Genomic DNA, 13,723 nt, shown 5'->3' with positions numbered 1-13,723 from the left:
AATGGAAGTTGGACGGTCAGCATTGGCATCACACAGGGCCCGTCAGATCCGCCAGGAATATCTGGACTATTTCGTGGGGAGAGGAGCTGTGTCCTGGCAGCAATCACTGTCACACACCCATTAATCTTGTTAAAGATTGGACACACAAGATAAATGTCAGAGATATATTATTTTTCAACACATTAAACAAAAATTGCAATGATTCTGTATTGTGGATTATAATCATTTGGGCACATATGCCAAACACAATTATTTGGGTTAATCATGTGTTATATATGTGTGACTTTGGAAGGGTTAATACATTCATCAGTGTGTTTCTTGACTGTAGTCTCTCACCAGCTGATCCAAAGTGATGATGGCCATGTGTTATTTTTTAGCCAGTGGTGTAAATACAAGGGCCTTCTGCACCCCACAAAATGTACACAAACCCTGTCACATTGAGAACTAGGTCACACCCAAGGTTCATCTAATGTCACCTTACATTGGTGTTCATTGTCCAGAAGTTGCCCATACTATATATTTCATATAATACATTAGGGTATTAACAAAGTACCTACACCTGTTATGTTGTGTTCATTTATGACATCCTTCTCACTGCCCACCAATGTTAGGATATGTCAATGTTATGTGAAACTTGATCATTGTTCATCTCAAAGTGTTATATATATAGGTAATGGAAAGTGAACTAGAGCAACGAACAAGCAATACACTATAGATTACACTGATCTCCCTACACTGATTGCTACTGGCAATATCAATGCCATATTGAATCCTAGGACTGCTAGTACCTTGAGTGTTGAGTCACACTTATGCGATGCGGGAAGTCTGCGACTTTGCAGCCTTCCAGCATTGCATAAGGGTGACCCGCCACTTACTTTTTGCACAGGATTGTATTCCACAAGTGTTAAGCACTGTGCGATCCAATCCAGATACATCAGAAATAAAGGGTCATGTGCGACTTGTATGCGTGTTCAGTGCGAATGTAGCCATACAAAGTGTATGTCTCAATTCACACTGCACATCTGATGGCATGTAATATCGTAGCGCACTGCTCCTTTATTACATGCGATCAGATGTTCATGCGAAAATCAGCTATACAGTTTGTATGGCTCAATTCGCACTGCACTCGCACAAAAGTCGCACATGATGCATTTATTCAGCCGCATCAGGATAGGATCGCACAGTCGTTCAAACTTGTGTGATCCGATCCTGTGTGAAATGTCAGATCGCACTGTGATATGCGTTAAAACTGGGGGTATCTTTAACATTTCATTGACACCTCCAGCAACTCGCATATGGCAGTGTCCAAAATGCTTTCATTAACATGTAAATATGTGAATAGGACAGCCATCATACATTTAGTGCTTCTTTACACAGCTTTAGACCTCGACCCCCCAACGAAAGTCTAATAAAGAATTGAACACACATTGTTGAATGTAAAAATGTTTTAGTATCAAACATTCACAGGGTTAGGGTTAGGGTTAGGGTTAGGGTTAGGGTGTTGTAAAGTGCTTTTCCCAAACTTGGGTACACTCTTTAACATCTGAGTGTAATTAAAATGCCATAAAACATTATAAAAAATTTGTAACATCAGGAACATCCCAATACAAACATTAAAAACGTAGGAAAATTGTGGCTTAAAATTTGCCAATCATGTCCACAAAATTGCGCATTTTGATTTGTAATGCCGTTGCAGTCTCCTTTATTTGTTCCAGGTCTGCGCAGCATTGGAGAGCCTCACGGGTCAATTTGGCTAATGTGCAACTATGTAAAACATGGTCTGTAAAAAAAAAAAAAAAATGAGTCAATGTGAATCACCTACATGAGGTCATAATAATAGAGAAACATTTGGTGTCCAGGTAATCTTAAATTCCTCTCGAGTTAATACCTACCCTGTTCATATGCTCTTTTGCCCTAGGCTCTTCTTCTTCCTCCTGTCCTCCTCCGATGCTGTTGCTGATGATTCTGCCGGTCTCCTGAGCTTACTATAGATTTATTAGGGGTGTGAACGCATGATGACGTCATTGTGAGGGCATGGTCGTAATGTATATATATTAAGATGCAGAGACCAGAGACGGGCAGAATGCACGGCAACAGCATCGGAGGAGGACAGGAGGAAGAAGAAGAGCCTAGGGCAAAAGAGCAGACAACATAAGAGCAGAAGATTGGACAGCAGAAGAGTGGAGAGGAGAAGATCCAAAGAGCAGAGTGGAGAAGACCGGATGAAGATATTTAAGAACATTTCATAAACGTCTCCTGTCGTTATTCACATACACTTCCATTTATGTGGTTAATGTGTAGGGGTACTATGTACCCCATACCCATTCACATAGGGATTGGGGTCTGGGATCTGGGGGCCACCCTTTGTTAAAGGTTGCTTCCAAAGTCCTAGGAACCCCCTGGCCGCATGACCCCCCAAAACCACCAGACAGGGTTGTGGGGATGAGGCCCTTGTCCTCCTCTACATGGGAGCAAGGTGCTTTTGTGTGTGCGGTGCAGAGGCCCCCTGGCCCAAAGCAACAAAACCCCCCCATGTTGAGGGCATGTGTCCTGCTGTGGTCCAGGGGGTGTTTGGTCCGCTTGCTCGTTCTCTTTCCTGGCCTGACAAGCTGCATGCTTGGATAAGGGTCTGGTAGGGGTTTTGGGGGTAACCCACGCTGTCTTTTTGTTGTGGGCATACCCTCAAACTCAATAACACACACAAAAGGCCTGGTTGTAAACTTGGGGTGGACACCCACGGTGGGTTCTTCAATTTTTTGGTGTAGTTCCCCCTCAAAAATCTTTACAACGCAAGTGGCCCCGCAAGTCAGAGCATCCTGATCCGACTTACGGTGAGACTTCCATTCAAATAAAGAGGCTCCCATAGGGAACTAGTGTTGTAAATTGGAGGCTAAAAATAACACTGATAAAAATCATTCTGAAAAAACCTACGTGGGCACACAATTGGCTCTTGGACACTTGGTCCTGGTTCCTCCACAGTTTCGGAAGTGGCTTCCACGCTGCTTGCCAAGTTGCCAGGAGATCGGGGTTCTGACATGGCTGGGGATGCCACATCCTGGCATGATGCAACATCTGCAATGTAAATTTGTAAGGGAATACAAGAATATAAGGTTAAACAATCATTGCAAATACACATATTTCTATGATCCCACTACACAAAAATCTGTGACTACCAACCTTCTTGTTGCTCTGGTGTCTGGTCACTTGTTGGCTCCACCAGAATCACCTCAGGCATAATGTCTTCATCTACATAATACAAAACATTGGCCATATCATAAAAGTCACAAGAGGTACATTTGTTAGGACATGGTGCCCTGCTTGATAGCTCTTTTAGTAACAAATATGAAGACATGTACATGGTTATCTACGAAAAATATGGTACATTAATGTTTGACAGTGCATAGGAACCAATTACCTTTAGTGGAATCTGTGCCACCATCTGGGCCCATGTCCTCCTCTTCTTCCACAACTGCCGATGGAGCTGCCAAACCTCTCCTCCTCCTTTCCCATTGTTTGGCATGGAGTTTACGTTTTTCTCCTATTTAAAGGTTTGAATAATAATCTGTGATTAATAGGAATGTTTGCTGAGAAGATTCGTGCAGGAAAGAACGTTCGTTGCAACACAATACATATATTTTTAACTATGGCTTCCTGACTTTTAATGTCATATACTAAAACATCAACAATAGATCGATCAAATCACGACATGACAACTAAAATGAGTAATCTAACTTTTTACATAGACATTATAATCTAGACATGTTAATACAACATACACCAAATTATAAAAAACATATTGCATGATTAAAAAAATAAATAAAAAATAAAACTTACTTTTTTTCAAAATCCGATGGATTTGGGAAAGCTGATCCTGCTCACGGTGTTTGAGGTCAGACCACCGTTTCCGAATCTGATCTTTCGATCGCTCCACACCAAATTTTTTTACCAAACAGGCCACCACCTTGTCCATGATGCCATCTTTCCTGGCATTGGGCCGATCGTAATTTGCCAACTTGCCATCATAATCCATTTTTTCTAAAATGGAGACCATCTCCACCATTTCTGGCTTTGACATGGGTGTAGCCCTTGATTTTCGGGTGGCCCAATCACTTCGGCCCACACTAATTGAGCTCCCAGATTGTTGAGACATTATTCTTGATTACAAGATTTTTCCACTGCTTCAGGTGTGAGTGTCGCATGTAGGCCTGATCTTCGGCACGTACACACCCCTGCACAAGCCCGCCACTGGAGGAGGAGTTGACGCCTGCGCTGTATTTAAAGGACGCCGGATCGTTCGGCCGACGATTCGCTAGCGGACATATCGAGAGTTGGAGCACGATCGAGCGGCGAATCACGACTTTTCCCCACAAACAAAGGTACGACTCTTTTAATAGAAAGTGTGTGTTTTGGGCCCTATACAGCTTTTATTAGGAATATCTTTATTATGTGCCAAAATAAATGCTATTTTAATATGTTTTGTGTTGTTTTGTGTCTTGCAGGCATATACTGTCCTGCAATATGGTGGACAATTTCACCAGCCATAATTTCCTCATCAGCTTCATTGATGAATTCAGGCAACTGCCGTGTTTGTGGCAAGTGAAGTCCGCAGATTATAAAAATAGAAAACTCAGAAAACAGGCCATGGAACATTTGGTGGCCTTCTACAAGCCCGTCTGTCCTGGGGCAAATTTTAATTATATCCGCAAAAAAATAAACAGTATTCGCACTGCCTACAGGCGGGAGTTAAAAAAAATAGAGGAGTCCACCCAGTCTGGAGCAGGTGCACGGAATGTACATGTACCACGGCTGTGGTACTATGATAACATGCGATTCCTGGCAGACACCATGGAATCCAGGCCGTCAATTTCAACACTGCCTTCTACTTCGGCAGAGGGCTCAGTGTCGGTTGATCCAAGCCAGGATGAGGATTTCCTGGAGGAGAGTTTTACTGAGGTATGGCATTTCACAATATATTGTCTGCTAAAATGTAATCATGTAACAAAATTATAAGCTAAACCATAATTGACCCTTTATGTAAACGGGCATAGCAAGGGGTTGGCATGACAGGCAACCGCCAGGGGCGCAGGCCAAGGGGGGTGGGTCACAAAAACATTGGCATTGTTTTATTGTTTATTTTAACAATCCACTCAGCCTGCACACCCCAGAACCCCCAGTTTGCAGGCAGATTCATGCAGGTGTTAAACATTGAGAGCTGCTTCATGCAGGTGTAAAACATTGAGAGCAGCTGAGCCAAAAGACCAGGAGACTGAGACTGCCTCTCACTGCATCCCCAGCACACCTCCGGTCTTACAAACACTGCTGCATCCCCAGCACACCTCTGGTCCTAACAAACACTGCTGTAGCCTCAGCATTCCTCTGGCTCAACCTTTTTTAATACAAAACTAACAGCTCCTGCAAATGATACATCCATCCTTGCTTCCATTTCTCTGGTCTCTCACTCTGGGTCAGCAAGGCAGGTGGCTTCCTTATTCCTGTTTCCCTGCACTGCTTCACCCTCAATGCCCTACATCAAAGCCCTCTGCAAGTTCAGGCCCCTCTCTCTCTGCAACCCCCTCCTCTCTCTCTCACACCCCCTCTTTCTCTCCCTCTCTCTATCTCTCAACCCTCTCTTTCTTTTTCACACCTGAGACAATGATTGCCCACTAGAGAGCTCTACACTGGGCAAACAAGGGGCAAATTAGAAACTTTTAATGCCCTTTAATTTTTTTTTTTGGGGGGTGGGTTACAGTTTTACATTGATCTTGGGGGGGGGGGTTGTTGCCAAATACAGCTCCTCAACAAGGGCACTGGAGACCCTAGATACGCCACTGTATGTAAAGTCTGCTATTTGTTCACAATAATATAACAAACATGCATTTTTATATACACTATAACATTCTAATCAATTGTTCATTTCATCAACAGGGAAGTGTCACTGAGGAGGAGCCAGGTTGCAGCCAGGAGCCTGGGGAGCCTGCGGAGCCTGAGGAGCCTGTGGAACTATTTCCACCACCACCTCCTCCTGCCAAACGGAGGCAAAAGAGGAAGCACGTGGATGACATAACCGATGAATTTATCCAGGAGGCCACCATAGCCCTACGTCGGAAACCGGAGGCCAATGAGTCCTTCGGCAACATGACGGCAAAAATTTTGGATAAGGTGGACCTCAGGCAGTGTCAGTATGCCAGAAAAATCATCCTCGATGTGCTGCAAAAGGCTGAAAACGGCATACTTACTGAGCACAGCCATGCATGCCAGGAGCACCCGTGCCCTCCACCTCCACCTCCACCTCCACAACACCCACCACCTCGCCAAATGCCACATGGCCAGTGGCAATATGGCCAGCAGGATCCAAACCTGCCCTCATGGCAACCTGATTACAATTACCAGCAACTTTAATTTTTGTAACCCCCTATTATTTATTTTACCCCTGTTTGCCAGTTTCTAGTTTAATTTTGTCCAAATGGAACTTTTTTATGTTTAGTTTATTATACGGAAAGTATTGATGTTTGCTTTGGTTTTTTTTTGCTGAGATCCAAAAAATAAAGAAAATGAAAATAAAAAATGTCCTATCTGAATTTGTTAACATGTTTAATATTGTGCATAACCTGAAAAATATGTTTTAGACATTAATTCATACAAGAATAAAGGGTCATATCAATAGTTAGATCTTTGGTGTGAAAATACAAAAATAATGGTGAAGAGTTCAAATTATTTAATTATAAAATTTGATAGAACAGATAGAATAGACAAACATTATCTTCATCATAACAGAACACATGCCTTTTTATTAGAAAAGTATGGCATTATGAGCAGCATCTTCCTTCTTCTCACATTTATCAAGATGAGCATGTGCTCCGCATTTCACCTATTTCTTGGACTTCCGCGAGCCGAAAGTTCTTTCTGAATAAAATGTTGAGTTTACTAGAGAAAATTCTTCCGGGAACTCATTTGGTTTGATCATGCGTGTTGGGATTTGTAGCTGTGTGTCGGCCGAATTGTGTACTGACAGGCGAACAATCGTCCGTTCTGGTGTCGGCATACAAAAATTTTCATGTTTGCAAGAAAGACTTTTGTCCGCGGATTGTGCGCAGACATCTGTCGGAGGCACCATACTAACACGCGTACAATCGGCAGATCCTTCGTCCACCGACGTTTGTATGCCGACGATCGGTACGTGTGTACGGGCCTTTAGCATACAAGGTGTGTCTAAAAAGTTCAGTGAATGGTCCGCTAACTCAACGGCAACATGGGCCAGGTGCACACGCATGCACTTGGCTATCCAGAGACAAGTAGAGAAGCGCCTACTAGCGTGGTGTACATGTGACCATCAGGGTAAACCCGCAGTGGGCAGTCAAATGTGGTTAGTGTGGGAGGTAGAGTCACAGTGCAATGGAGCAGTGAGTTAACCACTTAAGCCCCGGAAGATTTTACCCCCTTCCTGACCAGGGCCTATTTTGCGATTCGGCACTGCGTGACTTTAACAGACAATTGCGCGGTCATGCGACACTGTACCCAAACGAATTTGACATCCTTTTTTTCCCACAAACAGAGCTTTCTTTTGGTGGTATTTGATCACCTGTGTGATTTTTTGATCATGTGCTATAAACAAAAAAAGAGCGACAATTTTGAAAAAATAACAGTATTTTTCGCATTTTTTTATATGAAATTGCCCCCCCAAAAAATTTAAAAATCAAAATATTTTAACATTTTAGGCCAATTTGTTTTCTGCTAAATATGTTTGGTAAAAAAAATCCCAAAAAGCGTATTTTGATTGGTTTGCGCAAAAGTTATTGCGTTTATTAACTAAGGAAAAGATTTTTGTCATTTTTATTTTTTTTTTTTAACGAGTAATTACGGCAATCTGCGATTTTTTTTGCGGGGCTGCGACATTGCGGCGGACATTGACTGACATTTTTTGACACTTTTGGGGTTACCAGTGACATTACTTCAATAATCAGTGCTATACATATGAACTGTTACTGTAAAAATGACACTGGCAGGGAAGGGGTTAACTTTATTTGAGAAGGAGGGGTTAAGTGTGTCCCTAGGGGCGTGATTATAACTGTGATTGGATGTGGCTGTGTGTGTAACAGCACAGATCTACGGTCCTACATAGCAGGACCGTATGATCTGTGCTGTTACACAGGGGAGAAAGACAGACCGCTTTGTTTACATTAGCCGCCTGCCTTTCTCCCGGTGTAACCGACGATCGCGATAAACTGGCCGACATCGGGTCCGCTGCTCACACGCGCGGGGGGGGGTCCGTGAGCGAGCGGGAGCGCGCCTCCAGCGGCGCGCGCTCGCTCCCTAGAGCCTCACAGGCTAGCGACATAGATCTACGTCGCTTTGCCTGTGAGGGGCTGACTGCCGACGTAAATAGTCGTTAGGCAGCCGGCAAGTGGTTAAAATCAAGTTCTGCTACAAATTGCAGGAAAACAGTAACAGAGATTCATGAAATGTTGGTGCAAGTGTACGGGACAGAAACCATGTACGAACGCTTTCGTGACGGGAAGGAAACGACTGAGGATGAGCCACATTTGGGTTACCTGTTGACAAACAGAACCCCAGAAATGATTGAATGAGTGTAACAAATGCTGGCATGAGATCGACAACCGACTCTGTGATTGATGATGGAGGAATTGGGCATTAGCAAGGACATGGTGCACACCATGGTCCGCAAAGTTTTGGTTCCCACTTCCCAGTTTGTGCCGCACAAAGCTGACAGACAAACAGAAAGCAAAACCGATAGAAACCTCTGGAGATTTCATTACCATGTGTGACCTGGATCCATGCTTTCTGTCAACCATCATCACACGTGATGAGACCTGGTGCTACCAGTTCAATTCGGAATCCAAGTGGCAATCGATGAAATGACGTTCACAAGCTAAACTGGCACCTGCAGATTTCTTTCTGTTTTCCCGCCTGAAGAGCATCATGAAGGGCGCACGTTATTCGGATGTGGCAGCAATCCAAGAATGTGCAACAGCGGTTCTGTGATCGATTCCTAAAGAGGCCATTGCTGACAGTTTCCAGAAGCTTTATGAACGTTGTCAAAAGTGTGTTGTGAAGGATGGCAATTATTTTGAAGGCCAATAAAGGTCATTAATTTGTATCTTCTGTTTTGTTTGTTTCCTGATATCATTCACCAAACATTTTAGACACACCTCATATGTGTCCATGCACACATAGGCTTTTAGAGGGGTTTAATGGCAGGAAAATTTGGAGGAAGAAAAAACCCCCACTTCCAGTGTGTCCAGGGGCAGCAGCACTTTGGCAGAAAAAATGCTTGATGCCTGTAAACATGTGTAAACATGCGTTATTGCTAGGTGTGTTTAGCGCTTGATTGTTAATTCATTTCAATGGCCAAAATAAAATATTATTCTGGCCAATTAAATTACCGTAATTAATGCCCAAACTCTTGATGCGCTGAAATATGCCTAAACATGTTACACGCTTTTACAAGCATCAAGCGTTTGTTTTTTTTTGCCAAAAAACATTGCTGCCAGAAGGAGAGGCTTCTAGGAGAGTTTTTAAAAAAATCCTTTGTGCATTAGGCTTAAGACTTAAAGGATGGGCACTTGGATACAACAAATACAACATGGAACCATTATGGCAATGGGTGGAGTTAATAGCAGTTGGGTACCCTAGAATCTATAGGAAATGTATATGGTAGCAGATGAAGGTAATGGCAGTTGGGTGCACTAGCATCTATAGGAAAATTATATGGCAGTAGATGGAGGTAATGGCAGTTGGGTGCACTAGAATCTATAGGAAAAGTATATTAAGTAGATGGAGGTAATGGCACTTGGGTGCACTAGAATCCATAGGAAATGTATATAGCAGGAGATGGAGGTAATGGCAGTTGGGTGAACTAGCATCTATAGGAAAAGTATATGGCAATAGATGGAGGTAATGGCAGTTGGGTGCACTAGAATCTATAGGAAAAGTAGATGGATTAGATGGAGGTAATGGCAGTTGGGTGCACTAGAATCTATAGGAAGAGTAGATGAAGGTAATGGCAGTTGGGTGCAATAGAATCTATAGGAAATGTAGATGGAGGTAATGCCAGTGGGTGCACTAGAATCTATAGGAAAAGTATATAGCAGGAGATGGAGGTAATGGCAGTTGGGTGAACTAGCATCTATAGGAAAAGTATATGGCAGTAGATGGAGGTAATGGCAGTTGGGTGCACTAGAATCTATAGGAAAAGTAGATGGATTAGATGGAGGTAATGGAAGTTGGGTGCACTAGAATCTAGAGGAAAAGTTGATGGAGTAGATAGAGGCAATGGCCGTTGGGTGCACTAGAATCTATAGGAAGAGTAGATGAAGGTAATGGCAGTTGGGTGCACTAGAATCTATAGGAAGAGTAGATGAAGGTAATGGCAGTTGGGTGCAATAGAATCTATAGGAAATGTAGATGGAGGTAATGCCAGTGGGTGCACTAGAATCTATAGGAAAAGTATATAGCAGGAGATGGAGGTAATGGCAGTTGGGTGAACTAGCATCTATAGGAAAAGTATATGGCAGTAGATGGAGGTAATGGCAGTTGGGTGCACTAGAATCTATAGGAAAAGTAGATGGATTAGATGGAGGTAATGGAAGTTGGGTGCACTAGAATCTAGAGGAAAAGTTGATGGAGTAGATAGAGGCAATGGCAGTTGGGTGCACTAGAATCTATAGGAAGAGTAGATGGATGTTATGGCAGTTGGGTGCACTAGAATCTATAAGAAAAGTAGATGGAGTAGATAGAGGCAATGGCCGTTGGGTGCACTAGAATCTATAGGAAGAGTAGATGGAGGTAATGGCAGTTGGGTGCACTAGAATCTATAGGAAAAGTATATAGCAGGAGATGGAGGTAATGGCAGTTGGGGACACTTGATACAATAAGGAAGATATATGCCAGTGGCTGGAAGAGATAGCAGCTGGGTACATTAGATGTTGTTAGAAATTGTTAAAGCTTAAGTATGGCCAAATGGCAGTTGGGTGCACTAGAATCTATAGGAAAAGTAGATGGATTAGATGGAGGTAATGGCATTTGGGTGCACTAGAATCTATAAGAAAAGTAGATGGGGTAGATAGAGGCAATGGCAGTTGGGTGCACTAGAATCTATAGGAAGAGTATATGGAGGTAATGGCAGTTGGGTGCACTAGAATCTATAGGAAAAGTAGATGGAGTAGATAGAGGCAATGGCAGTTGGGTGCACTAGAATCCATAGGAAAAGTATATAGCAGGAGATGGAGGTAATGGCAGTTGGGAACACTTGATACAATAAGGAAGATATACACCAGTGGCTGGAAGAGATAGCAGCTGGGTACATTAGATGTTGTTAGAAATTGTTAAAGCTGAAGTATGGCCAAAGATGAGTTTTGGTCTATTGCTTATTTAAAAACAAATCAGGTCTAACATCTGGTCTAATATGTGGTCCGTATCTGGCTGCTGCGGCATTTGTTACATATCTTACTTTTACTAAGGCAGCAGTCTTCTGTTACAAACTTCTGGTGCTGAGACCTGTAGTTTCAGCTGCAGTACACTGATCACTGTGAGACATTTGCTCTGCATCTCCTCCATTAATAAAAAAGCCTTGCATTTATTTTCAATGAATGCAAGATGCTCTGTGATTTGAGGAAGTGCAGATGAAACTAATAATCTAGCCCCCTCCAATCACAGAGCACCTTGCAATTATTGGAAAGAATGCAAGGATTTCTATGAAAGGAGGCGGTACCAAGTGAGCGACCTACAGCGTTCATTTTGCAGTGCACTGCAGCCAGAACTACAAGTAAAATGAAGCTAGCATAGCACAATAGTGATACAGTATATTTAGAAAATAGATTTTGTGTACACCAGTCCCATGGAAGAAAACTACTGAGCGCTAGATAATGGTTTCTACTGACCGAAAGTTTAAAACATAGTTGAGACCCTCCATGTAACACATTAGAGTATTATACATGCATCAATGACAACTTTTCACTGCTTTTATAATAACGGCTTTCACTTCTTGGTTCCTCAAGCTGTAAATGAGAGGATTTAGCATTGGGGTCACTATGGAATAGAAGATAGAGGCCGCCTTGTCTTGTTTCTTAAGAACACTGGATGGAGGCCGAAAATAAGTGACGAAAATTGCTATGAAAAAGATGGAGGCACATATGATATGTGAAGAACATGTGAGGAATGCCTTTTGACGGCTCCCAGTAGATTTTATACGTAGAATGGAGGAAATGATCAAAGTATATGAGACCAAGATTGCTGTCAACGAATACAAGCCAAAAGAACTTATCACTGCTATGTTGACAACATCACAAGAAAAACCCTTTGAGCAGGACAGTTTCATCAGCGGTGGGATGTCACAGTAGAATTGGTCTATATGGTTTGGTCCACAGAACTGAAGACTGAACACACAACTGGTCTGCAATGCTGCCTGTAAGAAGCCACAACCAAAGGAGAAGACCACCAGGGACCAACATTTCCTCGTGGTCATTATTGAAATATATTGAAGAGGATGACAGATAGCTGCGTATCGATCATATGACATGCTTGAGAGAAGAAGAACTTCAGTACCTGCCATTGCGGCAAAAAAGAAAAACTGTGCAGCACAACCATTGAACGATATGGTCTTGCTCTGAGAAACCAGGTCAGCCAGCATTTTTGGAGTGGTAGCAGAGGAATATACGAGGTCCACCAAAGAGAGGTAACTCAAGAAGTAGTACATCGGAGTTTGGAGGTTAGAGGCTAAGTGGACCATGGCCATCATGCCCACATTTCCAATTATGGTCAAAATGTAAACAGCGGAGAAGAAAATAAAGAGGAATGGGACAAGTGAGTCATTATCTGTTATTCCGGAAAGCACAAACATTGTCACTTGAGTCTGGTTTAGGTTGTCCATTGAGTTCTTCCTCTGGAAATGTTAAAACATATTCAACAGTTTTCATCAAACAAAAAATCCAGACAAATGTGCTCTGAAACAAGATATTGTGTGTAGATTCATAAAAAAGGCAACATCATTTACTTGTGTTCTTCTGTTTTATAACTAACATGGCTTCTAAAATAAAAAAATCCTTTGAAGCTGGGAATGTTGGGTGATCTACTGGACCGTATTTATTCAATTATGTCACCCAAGACTCTTTGTTCAAAAGGCAATTTTTTGGGGGGGTCATAACCATAGTTGGTAAATGATGTCATCCAGGATCCCTGTCTGGTTTGAATACAAACAGCAGCCAGCTAGGGATTTCTCATTTTGCGGCAGTAGTGCAGTGGGGCAAGGTCATCAGGTGGTGGGTTGTTGTGATAGTAGGACACACCTTCAGATGCATGGGTCATTGTGATGTTGGGTTATAATGACTGATATGGATCAACATCACTGGATGATGTGATTGACAATGGATTTACTTTGGGGGACATTACTTACTTTTTTTTTTAACCGCTTGCCGATCGCCGCACGACTATTTACTGCGGCGGTCAGCCCCTCACAAGCAAAGCGACGTAGTACTATGTCGCTAGCCTGTGAGGGTCTAGGGAGCGAGCGCACACCCCCGCGCAGTCACGGACACCCCCCCGCGCGTGTGCCCGGCGGACCCGATGTCCGCCGGGCACTCGCGATCATCCGTTCCACCGGGAGAAAGGCAGGCGGCTAATGTAAACAAAGCCGCCTGTCATTCTCCCCTGTGTAAGAATGGTGATCATACGGTTCTACTATGTAGGACCGTTAATCACTGTTCTTACA

At 43.0% G+C, this 13,723-nt stretch overlaps 1 protein-coding gene across 1 annotated transcript; it reads right to left on the bottom strand.

Annotated features, from left to right (window-relative positions):
• Nucleotides 1-11,956: 11,956 nt before the first annotated feature.
• LOC309544138 (olfactory receptor 5AP2-like) lies at nucleotides 11,957-12,886 on the bottom strand (the record flags this gene model as incomplete). The annotated part of the gene is made up of 1 exon (XM_082276514.1): nucleotides 11,957-12,886. One exon carries the CDS (start codon nucleotides 12,884-12,886, stop codon nucleotides 11,957-11,959), a length of 930 nt encoding a protein of 309 aa, XP_082132640.1.
• Between the last annotated feature and the right edge of the window lie 837 nt (nucleotides 12,887-13,723).

The sequence above is a fragment of the Pelophylax lessonae genome (genome assembly GCF_965119305.1).
Source record: "Pelophylax lessonae genome assembly, contig: HAP1_SCAFFOLD_1193, whole genome shotgun sequence".
In the NCBI taxonomy this organism is placed as follows: Eukaryota; Metazoa; Chordata; class Amphibia; order Anura; family Ranidae; genus Pelophylax; species Pelophylax lessonae.
Note: the sequence above shows the minus strand (reverse complement) of the source record. Positions and strands in the feature narration are given on the sequence as shown.